This window comes from Myotis myotis, unplaced genomic scaffold, assembly GCF_014108235.1.
Source record: "Myotis myotis isolate mMyoMyo1 unplaced genomic scaffold, mMyoMyo1.p scaffold_m19_p_8, whole genome shotgun sequence".
Classification (NCBI taxonomy): domain Eukaryota; kingdom Metazoa; phylum Chordata; class Mammalia; order Chiroptera; family Vespertilionidae; genus Myotis; species Myotis myotis.
The window spans coordinates 9,909,932-9,927,459 of record NW_023416390.1 but is presented as its reverse complement, the minus strand read 5'-3'; the positions used below and the strand labels follow the sequence as shown (position 1 = coordinate 9,927,459).

General features: G+C 39.8%; 1 protein-coding gene across 19 annotated transcripts in view; it reads left to right on the top strand.

Moving 5' to 3' along the window:
* Positions 1-17,528, top strand: part of ALS2 (alsin Rho guanine nucleotide exchange factor ALS2) — a 64,009-nt gene that overhangs the window by 20,567 nt on the left and 25,914 nt on the right. For 13 of the 19 annotated variants that reach the window (XR_004969165.1, XR_004969168.1, XR_004969167.1 and 10 more), the window contains 7 exons: positions 895-1,252; positions 9,956-10,124; positions 11,131-11,227; positions 13,244-13,321; positions 13,598-13,780; positions 15,404-15,575; positions 17,262-17,442. Coding sequence is in view for 16 of the 19 variants with exons in the window: in XM_036318793.1 (XP_036174686.1) it covers positions 895-1,252; positions 9,956-10,124; positions 11,131-11,227; positions 13,244-13,321; positions 13,598-13,780; positions 15,404-15,575; positions 17,262-17,442 (1,238 nt within the window). In the remaining 3 variants the exon portion in view is untranslated. The remainder of the gene's footprint in view (positions 1-894; positions 1,253-9,955; positions 10,125-11,130; positions 11,228-13,243; positions 13,322-13,597; positions 13,781-15,403; positions 15,576-17,261; positions 17,443-17,528) is intronic. The other 6 variants (XM_036318792.1, XM_036318794.1, XM_036318795.1 and 3 more) reach the window with 6 other exon arrangements.

Sequence of the window (17,528 nt, the reverse complement as noted above, 5' to 3'; positions counted from 1 at the left end):
GGAAGCAAATTTATTGTGACCTATTTTGATAAGTCAAAAGCTTTCTGTGTGTGGTTAGTAGGTGCATTTAATGACTTTGCTGTTTAGTAAATAATGGTGCTTGACAGCTCACAATGAATTTCAGCTGATTTTTCACTAAGGTATTAGAGAACTTGAGTTTGACTTTCTAATACAGCAATGAATAACATGAAGAACTTTAGTTCCAAATGTTTAATTATTAACCTCCTACATTTATTCTCTATGGTAGCGAGAGCAAAGGTAGTTCTTCAGTTTACCTAGCCTCTGGGCCATGGAAAATAACTCATGAATGAGACAGTAGAAGGACTTGAACTTAGAGTATAAGTTAGGGGCTGATGGGCCAGAATTGTAACATTTCCTGTCTGTATATGTTGTATCTAAATTTCCATTTATAAAACATTTTAAGAAAAGCTTTGTTAAAAACAATTTATTTTTTCCTGATATTTCTTAGTAGCATTCTGTGTAAAGTTTCCTAAAACTGATTGCTAAATAAAGCTTTCGTCTTTTCAACCTTCTATCCAGGGCTGTCACGGTATACTTCATATTAAAGATGATGTTCATACTTTTTTTCTCCTTTCCCCTTTTGCTGTGTTTAATTTAATGAATGCAGTTGGGGCTTATTTTTAAGTACCGTAGAAAAATTCAACACTCAAAACGAAGTACTTTTGATGAGGAGCTGTATATTTTGTGAACTGATTTCCATATAATGTTGTTAAATCCATGTCCAAGAGGGCATGTCTTTAATTTGGAGATAAAGAGACCTTTGCTTTACACTCTTATATTTGCAAATAGTGATAGATGTTAAACTCTTTTTACTGATTGCTATTGTATAAGAACTTATATTTTTATATACTTCTGTATGTGTATGTATTTTAGCCTCTTGTAGAAGACGCAGTTCCTAATCTTCACAGCCCACCAACCACAAGCACCTCAGCCCTAAACAGCCTCGTGGTCTCGTGTGCATCTGCTGTTGGTGTGAGAGTGGCTGCTACCTATGAAGCCGGGGCCTTGTCTCTTAAGAAAGTTATGAACTTTTATAGTACAGCCCCATGTGAGCCTGGAGCTCAGGCAAGCAGCAGTTCCATAGGCCCAGAAGGTCTGAAGGACAGCAGAGAAGAGCAGGTTAAACAGGAATCCATGCAAGGAAAGAAGAGTTCAAGTCTCGTGGATATCAGAGAAGAAGAATCAGAGGGAGGCAGCCGCAGGCTCTCCCTCCCTGGATTGTTGTCACAAGGTAAGGACATTGCCAGGTTTCGTGAATTGACTTTTGCTGAATCCAAGATTCTCCTGACATCACAGGCTATATTATAATCAATTGGCTTTTCTAATTGTTAAGGCTGACATATTTAAATGTCAAAATTTATTTAATTTTGGTCACCATAGGTGGTTTGTTTTTGTTTTTTTGTTTGTTTGGGTTTTTTTTTCTGTTTATATTGTCTTTTTTTTTTTATTGCTTAAAGTATTACAAAGGGTATTACATATGTGTCCATTTTATCCCCCCGCCCTAGACAGTCCCCTAGCCTCCCCTATCCCCCAGTGTCTTATGTCCATTGATTATGCTTATATGCATGCATACAAGTCCTTTAGTTGATCTCTTATCCCCCTACCTCCTGCCTCCCAACCCTCCCTGGCCTTCCCGCTGCAGTTTGACAATCTGTTTGAGGCAGCTCTGCCTCTGTATCTATTATTGTTCAAAAGTTTATAATGGTCTCTATTATCCATGAATGAGTGAGATCATGTGGTATTTTTCCTTCATTGACTGGCTTATTTCGCTTAGCATAATGCTCTCCAGTTCCATCCATGACGTTGCAAATGGTAAGAGTTCCTTCCTTTTTAGAGCAGCATAGTATTCCATCGTGTAGATGTACCACAGTTTTCTAATCCATTCATCCACTGATGGGCACTTAGGCTGTTTCCAGATCTTAGCTATGGTGAATTGTGCTGCTATGAACATAGGGGTGCATATATCCTTTCTGATTGGTGTTTCTGGTTTCTTGGGATATATTCCTAGAAGTGGGATCACAGGGTCAAATGGGAGTTCCATTTTCAGTTTTTTAAGGAAACTCCATACTGTCTTCCATAGTGGCTGCACCAGTCTGCATTCCCACCAGCAGTGCACAAGTGTTCCTTTTTCTCCACATCCTCTCCAGCACCTGTCGTTTGTTGATTTGTTGACGATAGCCAGTCCGACAGGTGTGAGATGGTACCTCATTGTTGTTTTGATTTGCATCTCTCGGATGATTAGTGACTTTGAGCATGTTTTCATGTGTCTCTTGGCTTTCTGGATGTCCTCTTTTGAAAGGTGTCTATTTAGGTCCTTTGCCCATTTTTTGATTGGATTGTTTATCTTCCTTTTGTTTAGTTGTATGAGTTCCCTATACATTTTGGAGATTAGGCCCTTATCAGATATGACATTGGCAAATATGTTTTCCCACACAGTGGGTTTTCTCGTTGTTTTGTTGATGGTTTCTTTTGCTGTGCAGAAGCTTTTTATTTTGATGTAGTCCCATTTGTTCATTTTCTCTTTAGTTTCAAGTGCCCTAGGAGCTGTATCAGTGAAGAAATTGCTTCGGCATATGTCTGAGATTTTGTTGCCTTTGGATTCTTCTAGAATTTTTATGGTTTCCTGTCGTACATTTAAGTCCTTTATCCATTTTGAGTTTATTTTTGTGTATGGTGTAAGTTGGTGGTCTAGTTTCATTTTCTTGCATATATCTGTCCAATTTTCCCAACACCATTTATTGAAGAGACTATCTTGGCTCCATTGTATGTTCTTGCCTCCTTTGTCAAATATTAATTGAGCATATTGGTTCGGGCCTATTTCTGGGCTCTCTATTCTATTCCATTGATCTATATGCCTATTCTTGTGCCAGTACCAGGCAGTTTTGAGAACAGTGGCTTTGTAATACAACTTGATATCTGGTATTGAGATCCCACCTACTTTGTTCTTTTTCAGGATTGCTGCAGCTATTCGGGGTCTTTTTTTATTCCAGATGAATTTTTGGAGAGTTCGTTCTAGATCTCTGAAGTATGCCGTTGGTATTTTAATGGGAAGTGCGTTGAATTTATAGATTGCTTTGGGTAGTATGGACATTTTAATGATGTTGATTCTACCAGTCCATGAACACGGTATGTTCTTCCATCTGTTTATGTCTTCCTCTATATCTTTTTTCAACGTCCTGTAGTTTTCTGAGTAGAGGTCTTTTACCTCTTTAGTTAAGTTTATTCCTAGGTAGCTTAATTTTTTTGGTGCGATGGTAAACGGGATTGTTTTTATAATCTCTCTTTCTGAAAGTTCACTATTGATGTATAGAAATGCCTCAGATTTCTTGGGGTTAATTTTGTATCCTGCTACATTGCCAAATTCATGTATTAAGTCTAGTAGCTTTTTGATGGAGTCTCTAGGGTTTTGTATGTATAATATCATGTCGTCTGCAAATAAGGACAGTTTTACTTCCTCTTTTCCAATTTGGATGCCTTTTATTTCTTCTTCTTGCCAAATTGCAATGGCTAACACTTCCAGTACTATGTTGAACAGGAGTGGTGAGAGGGGGCATCCCTGTCTTGTTCCTGTTCTTAGGGGAAATGGTGTTAGTTTTTGTCCATTGAGTATGATGTTGGCTGTGGGCCTGTCATATATGGCTTTTATTATGTTGAGGTATGATCCTTCTACTCCCACCTTACTGAGAGTTTTTATCAAAAATGGGTGTTGAATTTTGTCAAATGCTTTTTCTGCATCAATTGATATGACCATGTGGTTTTTTTCTTTCAGTTTGTTTATGTGATGTATCACGTTTATTGATTTGCGGATATTGTACCATCCTTGCATCCCTGGGATAAATCCTACTTGGTCATGGTGTATGATCTTTCTGATGTACTGCTGGATCCGATTTGCTAAGATTTTGTTGAGGATTTTGGCATCTATGTTCATGAGGGATATTGGCCTGTAATTCTCTTTCATTGTGTTGTCTTTACCTGGTTTTGGTATTAGGGTGATGCTGGCTTCATAGAATGAGCTTGGAAGTGTTCCTTCCTCTTGAATTTTTTGTAGTAGTCTGAGAAGGATAGATTTTAGTTCTTCCTTGAATGTTTGGTAAAACTCCCCTGTGAAGCCGTCTGGTCCTGGGCTTTTGTTTGATGGAAGCTTTTTGATGACTGCTTCAATTTCTTCCATAGTTATTGGCCTGTTGAGATTTTTAGATTCTTCCTGATTGAGTTTTGGAATGTTGTATTTTTCTAGGAATTTGTCCATTTCCTCCATGTTGTCTAGTTTGTTGGAGTAGAGCTGTCCATAGTATTTTTTAACAATCATTTGTATTTCTGTGGGGTCTGTTGTTATTTCACCTCTATTGTTTCTGATTTTGTTTATTTGGGTCCTCTCTTTGCTTCTTGGTGAGTCTGGCTAGAGGTTTGTCAATCTTGTTTATCCTTTCAAAGAACCAGCCCTTGGTTTCATTGATTTTCTGTATTGTGTTTGTGGTCTCTATGTCATTTATTTCTGCTTTAATCTTTATTATCTCCTTCCTTCTGCTCACTCTGGGGTTTTCTTGTTGCTCTCTTTCTAATTCTTTGAGTTGTAGAGTTAGATGATTTACTACCATTTTTTCTTGTTTTTTGAGATAGGCCTGTAGAGCTATGAACTTCCCTCTCAGGACTGCTTTCATTGTGTCCCATAGGTTTTGGATTGTTGTGTTTTCATTGTCCTTAGTTTCCAGGATGTTTTAAATTTCTTCTTTGATTTCATTGGTAACCCAATCAATATTTAATAGCATGCTATTCAGCTTCCAGGTGTTTGAGTATTTTGGGTTGTTTTTATTGTAGTTTATTTCTAATATTATGCCATCGTGGTCTGCGAAGACACTTTTTATGATTTCAGTCTTCTTGAATTTGGGGATACTTTGCTTGTGACCCAATATATGGTCTATTTTTGAATATGTCTTATGAGCACTTGAGTAGAATGTATATTCCGTGGCATTGGGGTGGAGTGTTCTGAAGATGTCTATTAAGTCCATCTGATCTAGTGAGTCATTTAGGATTGCTGTATCTTTGCTGATTGTTTGTCTAGAGGACTTATCCAGTGCTGTCAGTGGTGTATTAAAGTCCCCTACTATGATTGTATTGTTGTCGATCTCTCCTTTGATATCTTCCAGGAGTTTTTTTATGAATTTGGGTGCTCCTGCATTGGGTGCATATATGTTTACCAGGGTTATATCTTCTTGTTGTATTGATCCCTTTAGTATTATGAAGTGGCCTTCCTTATCTCTTGTTATGGCCTTCACTTTGAGGTCGATTTTGTCCGATATAAGTATTGCTACCCCAGCTTTCTTTTCCTTTCCATTTGCCTGAAAGATATTTTTCCATCCTTTCACTTTCAGTCTGTGTGAGTCCCTTCTAATGAGGTGGGTTTCTTGTAGAGAGCAGATGTATGGGTCATGTTTTTTTATCCATTCAGCCACTCGATGTCTTTTGTTTGGAGCATTTAGTCCGTTTACGTTTAAAGTTATCGAAAGGTACTTGTTTGTAGCCATTTCTTTTTTTGTGTGGCTGTTTTCTTTCTGAGCTTTTTATTTCTTATTTTTATACCAGTCCCTTTAGCATTCCTTGCATTGCTGGCTTGGTGGTGATAAACTCCCTTAGCCTTTTTTTTGTCTGTGAAGCTTCTTATTTCCCCTTCAAGTTTGAATGATAGCCTTGCTGGATAGAGTATTCTTGGATTCAGTCCTTTGCTTTGCATCACTTTGTAAATTTCTGTCCATTCTTTTCTGGCCTGATGTGTTTCTGTTGAGAAATCATTTGACAATCTAATGGGAGATCCCTTGTATGTAACTTTCCGTCTCTCTCTTGCAGCCTGTAAGATTCTCTCTTTGTCCTGAACATTTGCCATGGTAATTATGATGTGTCTTGGTGTGGGTCTTTTCGGGTTCACCTTGTTTGGGACTCTCTGGGCTTGTGTGACTTTTTTCTTCCCCACCTCAGGGAAGTTTTCTGATATTATTTCTTCTAATAGGTTTTCTAATCCTTTTTCATCCTTCTGTTGTTCTGGTACCCCTATTATTCGTATGTTGTTTCGTTTCATGTTGTCCCAAAGCTCCCTTAGGCTCTCCTCCTGTCTTTTAATTTTTTCCTCCAATTGCAGTACATTTTGGGTGTGTTTTGCTTCCTTGTCTTCTAATTCACTAATTCGGTCCTCCGCTTCTCCTAGTCTACTGTTGATACTTTCAATGGAGTTTTTCATTGCAGCTATATCACTCTTCATTTCTTCTTGGGTCTTACTTTAGTTGTTGATTTTTTCATCTGTTTCTTCTAGCTTCTTCCATATGTTATCGATTTTTTCATCTGTTTCTTCTTGCTTCTTGCAGAGGTTGTCGATTTTTTCCTCCATCCGGTTTATGCACTCTAGGACCCTTATTCTGAATTCTTTTTCTGTCATGTTGCATGCCTCTGTATTACTTAGCTGCTTTTCTGGAGAGTCCTCCTTCTCTTTCCTTTGGGGGTTTCTTTGTCTACCCATGTTTGATCTCACTGACATATCTAGACGTTGAGTCGTTCAGTGGTTGCTCCCTTGGTGGCAGTGACTCCTTGGTCTGTGGTTGCTCTTCGGGCAGCTGCTCTTCAGTTGGCAGCAGCTCCTCTGGTGGGTGCTGTTCACAGCTGTAGTGGCTCTTCTGGCTGGTGGGGCGAGGTTTCACGTACAGCTGCTGTTCCTCAGCAGAGGGTGTGGTGCTCAGGAGGTTGCTGTTGCTTGGATCTGCTGTGTTGATTTAAAGGCACAAAATACAACACAACAAGGCACCACGTACCAGGCACTATACACAAATATATTCACGATATTAATAACCCCAAATAAAGGTGACCACCTGAATTAAGAGAATTGGGGGATAAGGAAGAAGGAAGAGAAAAAGATAAAAGAGAAAAAAGAAAAGAAAAGAAAAATAGGGACCAAAAAAAGGAGTGCAAAAATGAAATTGGGAAAAAGGAGGGGGGAAAATTAAAGCGAGAAAAGAAAAGAAAAGAAAAGAAAAAAAAAGAGCGAAAAGAGAGAATGAAGTGGAAGAGGGGAAGAGACTTTTTATATGAGGAGAATACTCCTATAGAACAGCCACTAATCCCAACAAATTCCAGCAACAGCTCCCTGGAGATGAATGCAAACTAGAAACAACCACTAATATAACGATGAAAATAGAATGGAGAACACTAATCCCAAAATAAAATAAAGAGAAAATAAAATGGCACTTTAAAAAATGGTAAAATGGTAGCAGTAATAATACTGGTTAAAAATAAGAAGGTAGTAATTAAAAGGGTAAAATCAGGTGATGGAAAAAGAAGAAAAAAAAAGAAGAAGAAGAAAAAAAAAGAAAAACAGATTGGTTTCTTAGTTAAAAGGTGAAAAAAAAAAAAGTTGCAGTAGTGAAGGTCCTTCGGTTCTTCTATTCTTCAGTGTGGCTCGCCTTAGACCTGCCAGGTATTCAGGAGAGTGTTGAGTTTCCCTGCGATACACTGTTCCTCTGTGTTGTAAACCACAGTCCTTATTTTAAAGCAGGCCGCATTTGTTTCCCAGACTGCCTTATTTTGTGTTTAGCAAAGAGTCAGTTTGTGGGTCAGCCTCTGGGTGGCAGTGTTCTGGGGTTGGCCTCTGAGGCTATAGGGCCTCTCTGTCCAGTGGAAGTTCACTGCCCAGAGCTGGCTGGGTAATAGTTAGTTACCGGCGCTGTGTTGTTGCTGGGATTGAAAATCCCTCTATAGGCCAGACCCTGTTAACTCCCAGGGACTGATCAGGTTATTTTAATCCTTGATCTCGTACAGGGTGGAATCTGTGTGTGGCTGTGTTCCTTGCCTGGGGGCTGGGGGGAGGAGTCTCACTCTCCGGAGAGAATGGCTGCCCCAGTCCTGGGCTCTGGGGTGTCTCAGCACTCAATTCGCTGCCACCTCTTCCATCCCCCCTTCTCTCCTCAGTCTCTCCCCAGATTCCACTCCTCCGCACACTCTCCCTCTCTTCAGCACAGGTGAGTGTCTGTATCCGAAATGTCCCATGAACAGGATTCAGTGAAAACAAACGCCAGCCGCGAAAACGGGGAAGGCTTGGTTTCTGTAAGCTTCTTCTCTTACCGGAACTGCATGGTCTGGTCAGCTCTTCAGGCTGCCCCCTTTAGGCTCAGTCCTCTGTGATCACAGAACCCAGCTCTCAATTCCCCCGGCGGCGCCAGGAATCCCGAGGTTCTCCTTTCCCCTTCCCCCGTCAGGGGCTGTGCCTGTCCCAAGGGACGCGGCTGTCTGCCACGCGGTCTCCCTCCGACTCTCTGGGCACAGAGGTCTGGCAAACTTTCCTGCCCAAATCCCTGGTTTTTTTACCTTTCCAGGGGAGTTCTGCTCTTCCCGGCTGCAAACCGTCTCACCAGCTGAGCAATTTTGCCAATTCGGTGTGGGTGTTATTAGTTTCAGCTGCTCATTCCATTTGCTCCGGGACAGGACCTGGTACGCATCTGCCTATATCGCCGCCATCTTCCCACCCCATATTGTCTTGATTCCATAGGTGGTTTTAAAAGAAAGTTACATGTCTGTCTGCTCTAGAAATAACTTTAGAAGGTAACTTTTTCATGATGTTTACTTCTGCTTGTGAGCTTTTTTATGAATCTTATTCTGTTCTGGAATGCAGCAATGGCCTTATTTCCAAGTTGGGGCCTGTACGACTGAAAGATGGAGTTGCAATGTGACCATTGGACACATGCGGAGTTACTGTACTTGACCTGAAAGTAGGATAATTTTAAGCTTCAAAAAGAGAAAACTTCATTTTCCAAAACCACTAGCAATAAATCTTTAGAATGTTAAGAAATGACACAGCTGGCCCTTCTACATTTCTCCATCACTTTAGGCATCTCAGTCATCTAGACTTCTTCTCAAAGTATGTCCTGCAGCCCAGCAATCTCAGCAGCATCTGGGGATCTGCTAGAAACCCAGGGTCTCAGGCTCCACTCCAAACCTGATGCATGAGATATGCATTCTAACAAGATCCCAGGTGACCGTGAGTGCTCTAAAGTTTGGGAATTATTGGATTTGACCAGTAGTTGGCAGACTTTTTCTGTAAGAGCTAAAGAGAAATTTTTTACGATTTGTTGGCCATATAGTCTCTGTTACAACTACTTAACTTTGCTGTCATTGCTTGAAAGCAGCCAGATAAGTGAATGGTCAAAGCTGTATTCCAATAAAACTTTACAGAAACAAGCGGTGGGCTGTATTTGACCACTGGCTGTCATTTACCAACCCCTGCTTTATACCATTTTGTGCAAAGCTCTAAAGTTAGGAATCCTAGAATAAATTTGCCTTTTCTGCCCTTCCGCTGTTCCCTACACTTGCTCTACTTGTTCATTACACTTTCTTGGACCATTGAGCACTTCTGTTATCTTGCCTCCTAATGCTCACTGCCCTGAATTTTCATCTATGCAAGTAAAACCCTCAGTCTTGGCTAATTTTAGTGTGTGTGTAAAGAAAACCCATGAATAAGTCATATTAAAACTGAAGGAGAATTTTATGCCAAATTTTTCTTCTTATTAAATGTCCTTTGCATTTTATAGTTGAGATCTCTTTAAATCACAGATGTGGAATATTGATTTTTGTTATACAGAAGAGGGTTCTATGGGCAAATGTTTGGAAGGGGGCCAGGGTTAGACTGATTTAAGCAGGGCTTTTAATCACAGGACTTGTCAGCCCCTTTTCATGCTAATGTATGCGTGACAGGGCCGCAGTAGGAGGATAGAATGCAGTAGGCAGCATTTGCCAAACTCATTTGACTATTAAATCCCCATTTTTGCAGAGCCTAGTGAATATGCTTCACAAAACCATGTTAGTGTATTTCTTTGAAAATCAGCAGTTTATCAAAATGATCTCTCGCCCTTCCCGATCCCCCATTTACACCCTCATCCCATCTCTGATTTGTTTTCAGTGTCCCCCAGGCTGCTAAGAAAGGCTGCACGGGTGAAAACACGGACAGTGGTTCTGACCCCGACATATAGCGGAGAAGCAGATGCGCTCCTGCCTTCCCTGAGAACAGAGGTGTGGACCTGGGGCAAAGGGAAGGAAGGGCAGCTGGGGCATGGCGACGTCCTGCCCAGGTGAGTGCTGCCAGGGCTTGCTGTTAGGAATGGACTCCTGCCGAGGCTTCTCATCTTGATTTCCCCATAAAGGCAGTCTGGTCTCCTCTGACTCTAAATCATTATGCACCATTAACTCTGATTTAAAAAACAACTGTGGTCTTAGTCTTGAATTTGTTCCTAACAATAAAGGACTTAAGTATCCATGGCATAACTCTTCATCCCGGCTTTGAAATAGGGTGGGGCACAGCAGGTTAACAGTTATTCGTATGGGAAAATAATACAGTAATTAATAAATACTAATAAAAGAATAAACTCTGTCTCACATACTCACAACTATAAACCTACTTTTGCCCCACCTTGTACATTCATCTTGAAACACAGAAAGGCACATTTGGGATAAAGTTGTATTTCATAGGAACCCTTGCATGCTTCAAAGTTTTAACTTACAATAACAAAACAACACCCAACATTCTTTTTAACCTGAAAGATGTTTCTCAACTGCCAGAACAACTATAGCTGCAATATTAAGCCATGTCTATCTACCTACCTCAAGGAAAAACTTGTTTTGTTTAAGAGGAACTCTTATGATATTAACAAGTTAGACATTTGTGAAGGTGTGTGACTGAAATGATTATCTAAAACAGTTAATGTTAATGTCTACTCTTAGCAGAATATAGACAACTATAACATTAGAAAAAAAAAGACTTAACTCCCCTCTCTGGTTGCATTTCATTGTGTCCTAAGTATCTCTCTACTGTATGAATCATTTAATAGTTCGATTATTCTTAATAAGTTCTGAATTGTGGTGATTAATTAGTGATTGATAGACAAAGATTAAGTTGAAACCATCCAAAATTCTATTTAGGAATAGGTTGAACATATATCCATCATTTTAATTTCAGTGTTTTCTTTTGAAATGTTTATTATTACCTAAAAGCACTTACTCTATAATTTGAGAAAAGTCATGATTCATGCTGAGAATACATTTTTTTTTTGAGTTTGTGTGTGTATGTTTTTCTTTAAGGCTTCAACCATTGTGTGTAAAATGTCTGGATGGTAAAGAAATAATTCACCTGGAGGCAGGTGGCTACCATTCCCTTGCACTTAGTGCGAAATCCCAGGTAGGTGGCAAACTAAAACAAGCTGATCTTAATTTCATGGAAGACCAACATGACAAGGTTGAACCATTATTTCTTGAGTATCTGCTATGTGTCAAGCAACAATCCCATATCTCACTTGATCTTTCCAGTGTTTTACATTGCATTGCATTATTTTCATTTTACAGATGGGGAAGGGGGGCTTCGAGAAATTACATAACTTGTCTAAAGTCACACATGTGATAGTAGAGTTTGGATTAAGGTCTATCTGTCAAAGAATCTTTCTATAATGTGCTCTCATGTAAAAACAGAACTTGAAATTTTCCAGGGTATTGGTGAATTTCCATACGTAAGACGCTAAGAAAACAAAGGCGTTTTTTTCTGTTAAAATCGTGGGACCTGAAATTGACCTCCAGAAGCACTTAAAGCCAGGGCCATATACATAACCCTCCTAATAAAAGTAGTTGTTTTAAGCTATTCTTAAATATATACATATACACTAGGTCCTTGGGTTACATCGGAGATCTGTTCCTAAGGCGCGACGTAATGCGATTTTCGCCGTGAGTCGGAACCCACCTACATAAGCACCTATGTCACTCACGTGGAGCACATACACAGCAGTAATGAAGTGAAACAGTAAAAAAACTTTAAAAGAAAGATAACAATTCTGACCTTTACTTGTGGTAAATAAATAATAAAAAACATAAAGGACATATGTACATATGTCGAAATGACGGAACTTTTTTTTTATATAAATACTGTAAATGGGAGATGGCGACCCTAACTACGAAATGATGTACGTTGAGTCCGATGTAACCTGAGGACTGCCTGTAATGATTTTTCATGAAAAAATTAACGAAGGCTTCTAAATCCATCAAATACTTTATTTTAAATTTCACATAGCAGGCTAGCCAAAAAAACTAACATAGCCCATATAAATAACTATAAATATTAGGAAAGAAAAGGATAATTTACTATTAACATGATGAATCATCTAAAAGGCTTAAAAATAAGAGATTAGGAATTACAAAATAAACAATTACAAAATAAACATAATTGTTAGCCTTCTTATATAAGTAAAGTAAAGCAGAAAACATACCACAGAAAAAAAGAAGCTATTTACAGTTAAAACAAAATATTAAGGCAGTAGGAATAGTCTTAATAGGAAATGTGTAGAGCCTATATGAAACAAACTCAAGAACTCTTCTAATCCTATATAATAAAAGGCTAATATGCAAATTGCCCAAATGGCGGAGCGACCGGTCGCTGATGCTCACTGACCACCAGGGGGCAGACTGGTGAGCCCAGCAGCAGTGGCGGGAGCTTCTCCCGTCTCTGCAGCAGCGCTAAGGATGTCCTACTGCCAGGGAGCGGGCCTAAGCTGGCAGTTGGACATCTCCCAAGGGCTCCTGGACTGTGAGAGGGCACAGGGCGGGCTGAGGGACAAGCCCCTCTCTGCACCCCCCTCCCCCCGAGTGCATGAATTTCGTGCACCAGGCCTCTAGTAGATCATAAAAGAAAATAGTAGTAAAGGAAGAGAGGTTTCATTTTTAGATGAGAAGAGTCAATGTTGCACAAATGCCATTTCTCCCTAGATCATTAAATAAGGACAGTGTAAATTCAATACAGTCTCCCAAATATTCCAATATAATATTTACAACTTGATAAAATGATCTCAAAAGTATTCTAGGAGAGTAAGCATAGGTGGTGAGCCACATAAATTCTGAAAATGAACATAAAGGAAGGATAAGAATTAGCCACATAAAATATTGTTAAACTACGCTGTCTGCCCATTATCTCTGGTCCTTTTAAAATGAATTTTCTTAATATCTGTTATTTTAAAGAGTAGAAACACTAGTATAAGTAATTTGTGGAAAGACTAGTATAAGTAACTTATGTGTAACTATTGGTATGTATGTATGTATGTATGTATACATACATATATACATACATACACAATATATATGTGTTAAAGACTCAGAATTGACATGCAAAGTTAGATTCAAAACTCTTACCTGCTTTCCTGTGGTTTTCTAATAGGTTTACTCATGGGGTAGCAATACCTTTGGCCAACTTGGGCATTCCGATTTTCCAACAACTGTTCCTCGTCTTGCAAAGGTACTTTTGTGAACTTGATAACTTCTATAGCAACTTATTCCTGAATTCTAAGTTATAAAAAACAATCCAGTTCTAAACTTAAAACTAACAAAGGATTCCTTCTTTCCCCTGTTTGTTCGGCATTTGGTTGAGTACATTGCTGGGAAAATTTGCCCTTTGAGATGTGACTAACTTTGCACCACACTTGATAAGTAACCTAATATTTCAGTTCCTGTGGAGCTGAAGTTCTGTCTCATTCCTTCATCTTGGACTGACAGTATCTTGCTGTCATTGCAGGTAAAGAGTGACAATGGAGTCTGGAGTGTAGCCGCAGGCCAGGATTATTCCCTGTTTTTAGTGGATACAGAAGACTTCCAGCCTGGGTTGTATTACAGTGGCTGGCAGGACCTTACAGAAGGTGACAACCTTCCAGAGAATTCCAGTGGTACTAAGGCTCCAGTACTTCTCTCCTGTAGTAAGGTGAACAGGACTTGGATCCTAAGGCCCACATTCTGTAACACACCAGAAATGCTTTGTCTTTGTCACTTGTGCATATGCCTGTTACTAAGTATCCTTGACTACTGTGTTACACTACTGTGCAAGCCCTTCCCATCCTCTCCTTCACTGCTTATCTCCTTCCCTGACTTATTTCCACAGTGCATATCACCGTCTAATACACTATTTAACTTATTTATTTGTCTATTGTCTGTCCTCCTTATCTGTAAGATTCATAAGAGTGGGGATTTTAGGATTTCTTTATGTATTGCTGAATCCTCATAGTAAATACTTTGTTGAATTAACACCTTCATGTAGGAATATTAAAAAGTACACTTTGCAGCGAAGTTTCTTGACTGCATTTGTGGATCTCTCAGAGGTGAATTAGAGATGAATTTTTAACTAAGTGGGCAGTAAAAATCCCAGGAGCCTGACAGGCCACCACAGTGCCCTGTTTCTCTTAGCTTTTCAGTTTATGTACTACTGTTTATCCCTTTTTCATTTGTTGATCTGAATTTCTTTGCTTTCCTACTTTCTAATTCTTTTTCATAAACTTAAATCATTGGCCTGTTTCTGATGTGTTCCTCCCTCGCCCCCACTAAGGTAACTCACACCCTTTAAGTTATATGCCTCAAGGAAATTAACCCTCAAAGCTAGTTCATTCTGGATTTCTTATTCTTATTGAATAATATATCTTATGGACTGTTTCTTATCCTTGGTGTTCTTCTGGCTATATATATGAGCCGTGAATGTACCCGGACAAGATCTTTCTTGCTGAAGGCAACACTGGCTGAGATTTGGCTCTTAACCTATATATAGCCTGTTACTCCAGACACACTAATTGACTGTTTGTGGTTGTTGGCCCTGGTTCCACATTCCCCACCCAGGATGCCACAGTCCAGATAAAGGATGAAATGTCCTGATGAAAAGGATGAGGCTCTAATATGTGTCTTTGGTTACAATGGGATTTTAATAGTCCGTTGGGTCTGCAGCTTGGTTACCTAGTTTAATAGGCATATGTGAATAAAGGCATTGAATGTTTTTATTCAGTGGTGTCATGAATAAATGAAAGAAGTACATTTTTAAATAAAATCCCTTTATGTTGTAAAGTACTTTTAAAAGGCAAGATAACTCCCAGACCTTTGTTATTTTGGTCTATAACACAGAATCTTCTTTGCTCTCATTTATCCTATTTTATGCAAAAAGGAGTCCTATCTACATCATTTGGATCTTTGTATATTCAGGGTGTGTGTCTGTGGTACTAAACACATATAATATGAAATAAAAGGGTTTTTGGCAATAAAGTATAGTGTATGTAGTTAGTTATAGGTACAGATATACATATATAACTATGGTGTACTGGTAAACCATCTCTAAAATTGACATCAAAACAAAACCAAAAAGCCCTGCTCCTGTAGTCTTTGCCATTTTTGTTTGTAATTTTATTATTGCCTATTTCAAGCTACCAGTGGTTTCATTATCAACTTTCAAAATTCCTGAATATTTGCCAGTTGGCTTCTCCCCAGCTGGTATAAGCCAGCTGCAGTGTCCAAATCGCTGTTAGTAAATTATATCTTATATTTAATCTTTTCTTGTCCCGTGTTTTAGCTTGGATATATAAGCAGAGTGGCAGCCGGAAGAGACAGCTATCTAGCCTTGGTGGACAAGAATATTATGGGGTATATTGCCAGTCTTCATGAGTTGGCTGCTACGGAAAGACGGTTCTATGCAAAACTAAGTGACATCAAATCTCAGATTCTCAGGCCTCTTCTCAGTTTAGGTAAGTAGAACACTCTTGTTTTACCTGTTCTTCCTATATTTGCGTTATGGTTTACTCCTTGCTTTCCATTCTCTTCTTTTTGTACATGGGCAGTCAACACCTTGGAAACCATTCCCACGTTTTCAGTGGCACAGCTGCCGCTGCCCTATCCTACCACTCCCGGAGCTCCTGCTGTGGAAGTAGAAAATGGAGCTTTCGAAATATTCATGGCAGAGAAGCAGAAATAGCTTTGGGAAAGTTGATCCTAGGAGCTAGACTTCCCAAACAATACTCTAGCCCCACCAACCCTAAGATATATTATACACTTATTTTGTTATGGTTCCTAGAATTTTGTCAAGTAGAGATTCATTTGAAATTGTTGATAACTGTAAGAATGCTAGGGTCTTACCCCACATTAGCATGAATTAATTACATCTGATTTTTAAAAAAATACATATTTTTTATTGATTTCAGAGTGGAGCGGAGAGAGAGAGAAACATCAATGATGAGAAAGAACCATTGAAAGGTTGCCTCCTGCATGCCCCACACTGGGGATGGAGCCCGCAACCTGGGCATGTGCCCTGACCGGGAATCGAACGGTGGCCTCCTGGTTCATAGGTCAATGTTCAACCTCTGAGTCACGCCGGGCCTTATTTCAAAGTTTTTCTAGGTTCGACCCTGCACTCAGAAAATGGAGAGGAAGTTTTCTTTCTCTGTCTTTCTCCTGTACTCCGTGGGCCCCTCTGAGGACTCAGAATTCAGGCCAATATTCTAGTACTAAATTCTACCTGATTAGTGCATCAGCTTTTCCACAGTGAAGTGACATTGGCTTGTATAGATCATTGCTCATTGTTTTTAGTGGGAAAACATCTACTTTTCAAACAACTAACTTAGTGTTTCCTCTGTATGTTGGAGACTCTGCATTTAAAAAAAAAAAAAGGTATTTTGCTTTTTTGAATGTAGTAGAGTCCCCTACTCTATAAAGTCCCCTTCAGTAGGTGGGCCCAGTACCCTAGGACTGTGACAAGGGGAGGAAGCAGTCCAAGCCGCAGGCTTCCAGGGTTGCTCTGACAGGAAAGGAAAAGCTGCCAAGTGAGGCCAGTTTCGGTGTTGGTCTCACCTGGTCTGCTCGTCAGCCTCACGGTCGGTGAGAAGTCCTAAGCTAGGAGCTCCGGATTGGGAGGAGCACATAGGCTCCCGATGGCCTCTGTAACGTCTAGAGCAACCCAGGCGGTCTAGGGTTTGGATTGCCCTCTCTGTACTGAAGTGTTGGGCTTGTCCAAAGAATAAGCTGAGTAGAAGTCAGTACAAAAGGTTGAAAATGTTAACCAAGCTGTAACTATAGAAGTGAGTTTAATTCCTGGCTGTCCCTCACCGGTTGTGTGAAATTAGGTAATCCCCTTCTCTTGGCTTCAGATTACTCATCTTCAAAATGAGAGGAGAGGGGTTAGCTCAGTGGTTCTCACATTTGGTGAGCCTTCAGAATTACCTGCAAAAACGTTTCTTTTTAACATATCCATCCTGGGATCTTAACCCTGGCCTCCTGAGTCAGAATCTATGGGGCCTCTGTGAGGGTTTCTTTAACTCTGTGATTATTGCGGTTCCACAGTTGAGAATACTTTAAGAAAAGGGAAATTCATAATCCTAATTTTAAGGGGATACTCAGGAACTGAATCTTTAGGTTATGTTGTCATCATTTTGTTACAGAAAATTTGGGCACCGCAAGTACTGTCCAGCTGTTGCAAGAAGTGGCAAGCCGATTCAGTAAGCTGTGTTACCTGATTGGGCAGCACGGAGCCTCACTGAGCAGCTTCCTTCAAGGGGTCAAGGAAGCCAGGAGCCTGGTCATTCTGAAGCATGCCAGCCTCTTCTTGGATAGTTACACAGAGCAAGTATCCAGTCCCGTGTCATGTTCAACCTCTGCAGGGTTTTTCTGCTAAGAACAGCTCCTTAATCAGAGGAGATTAGATTAGG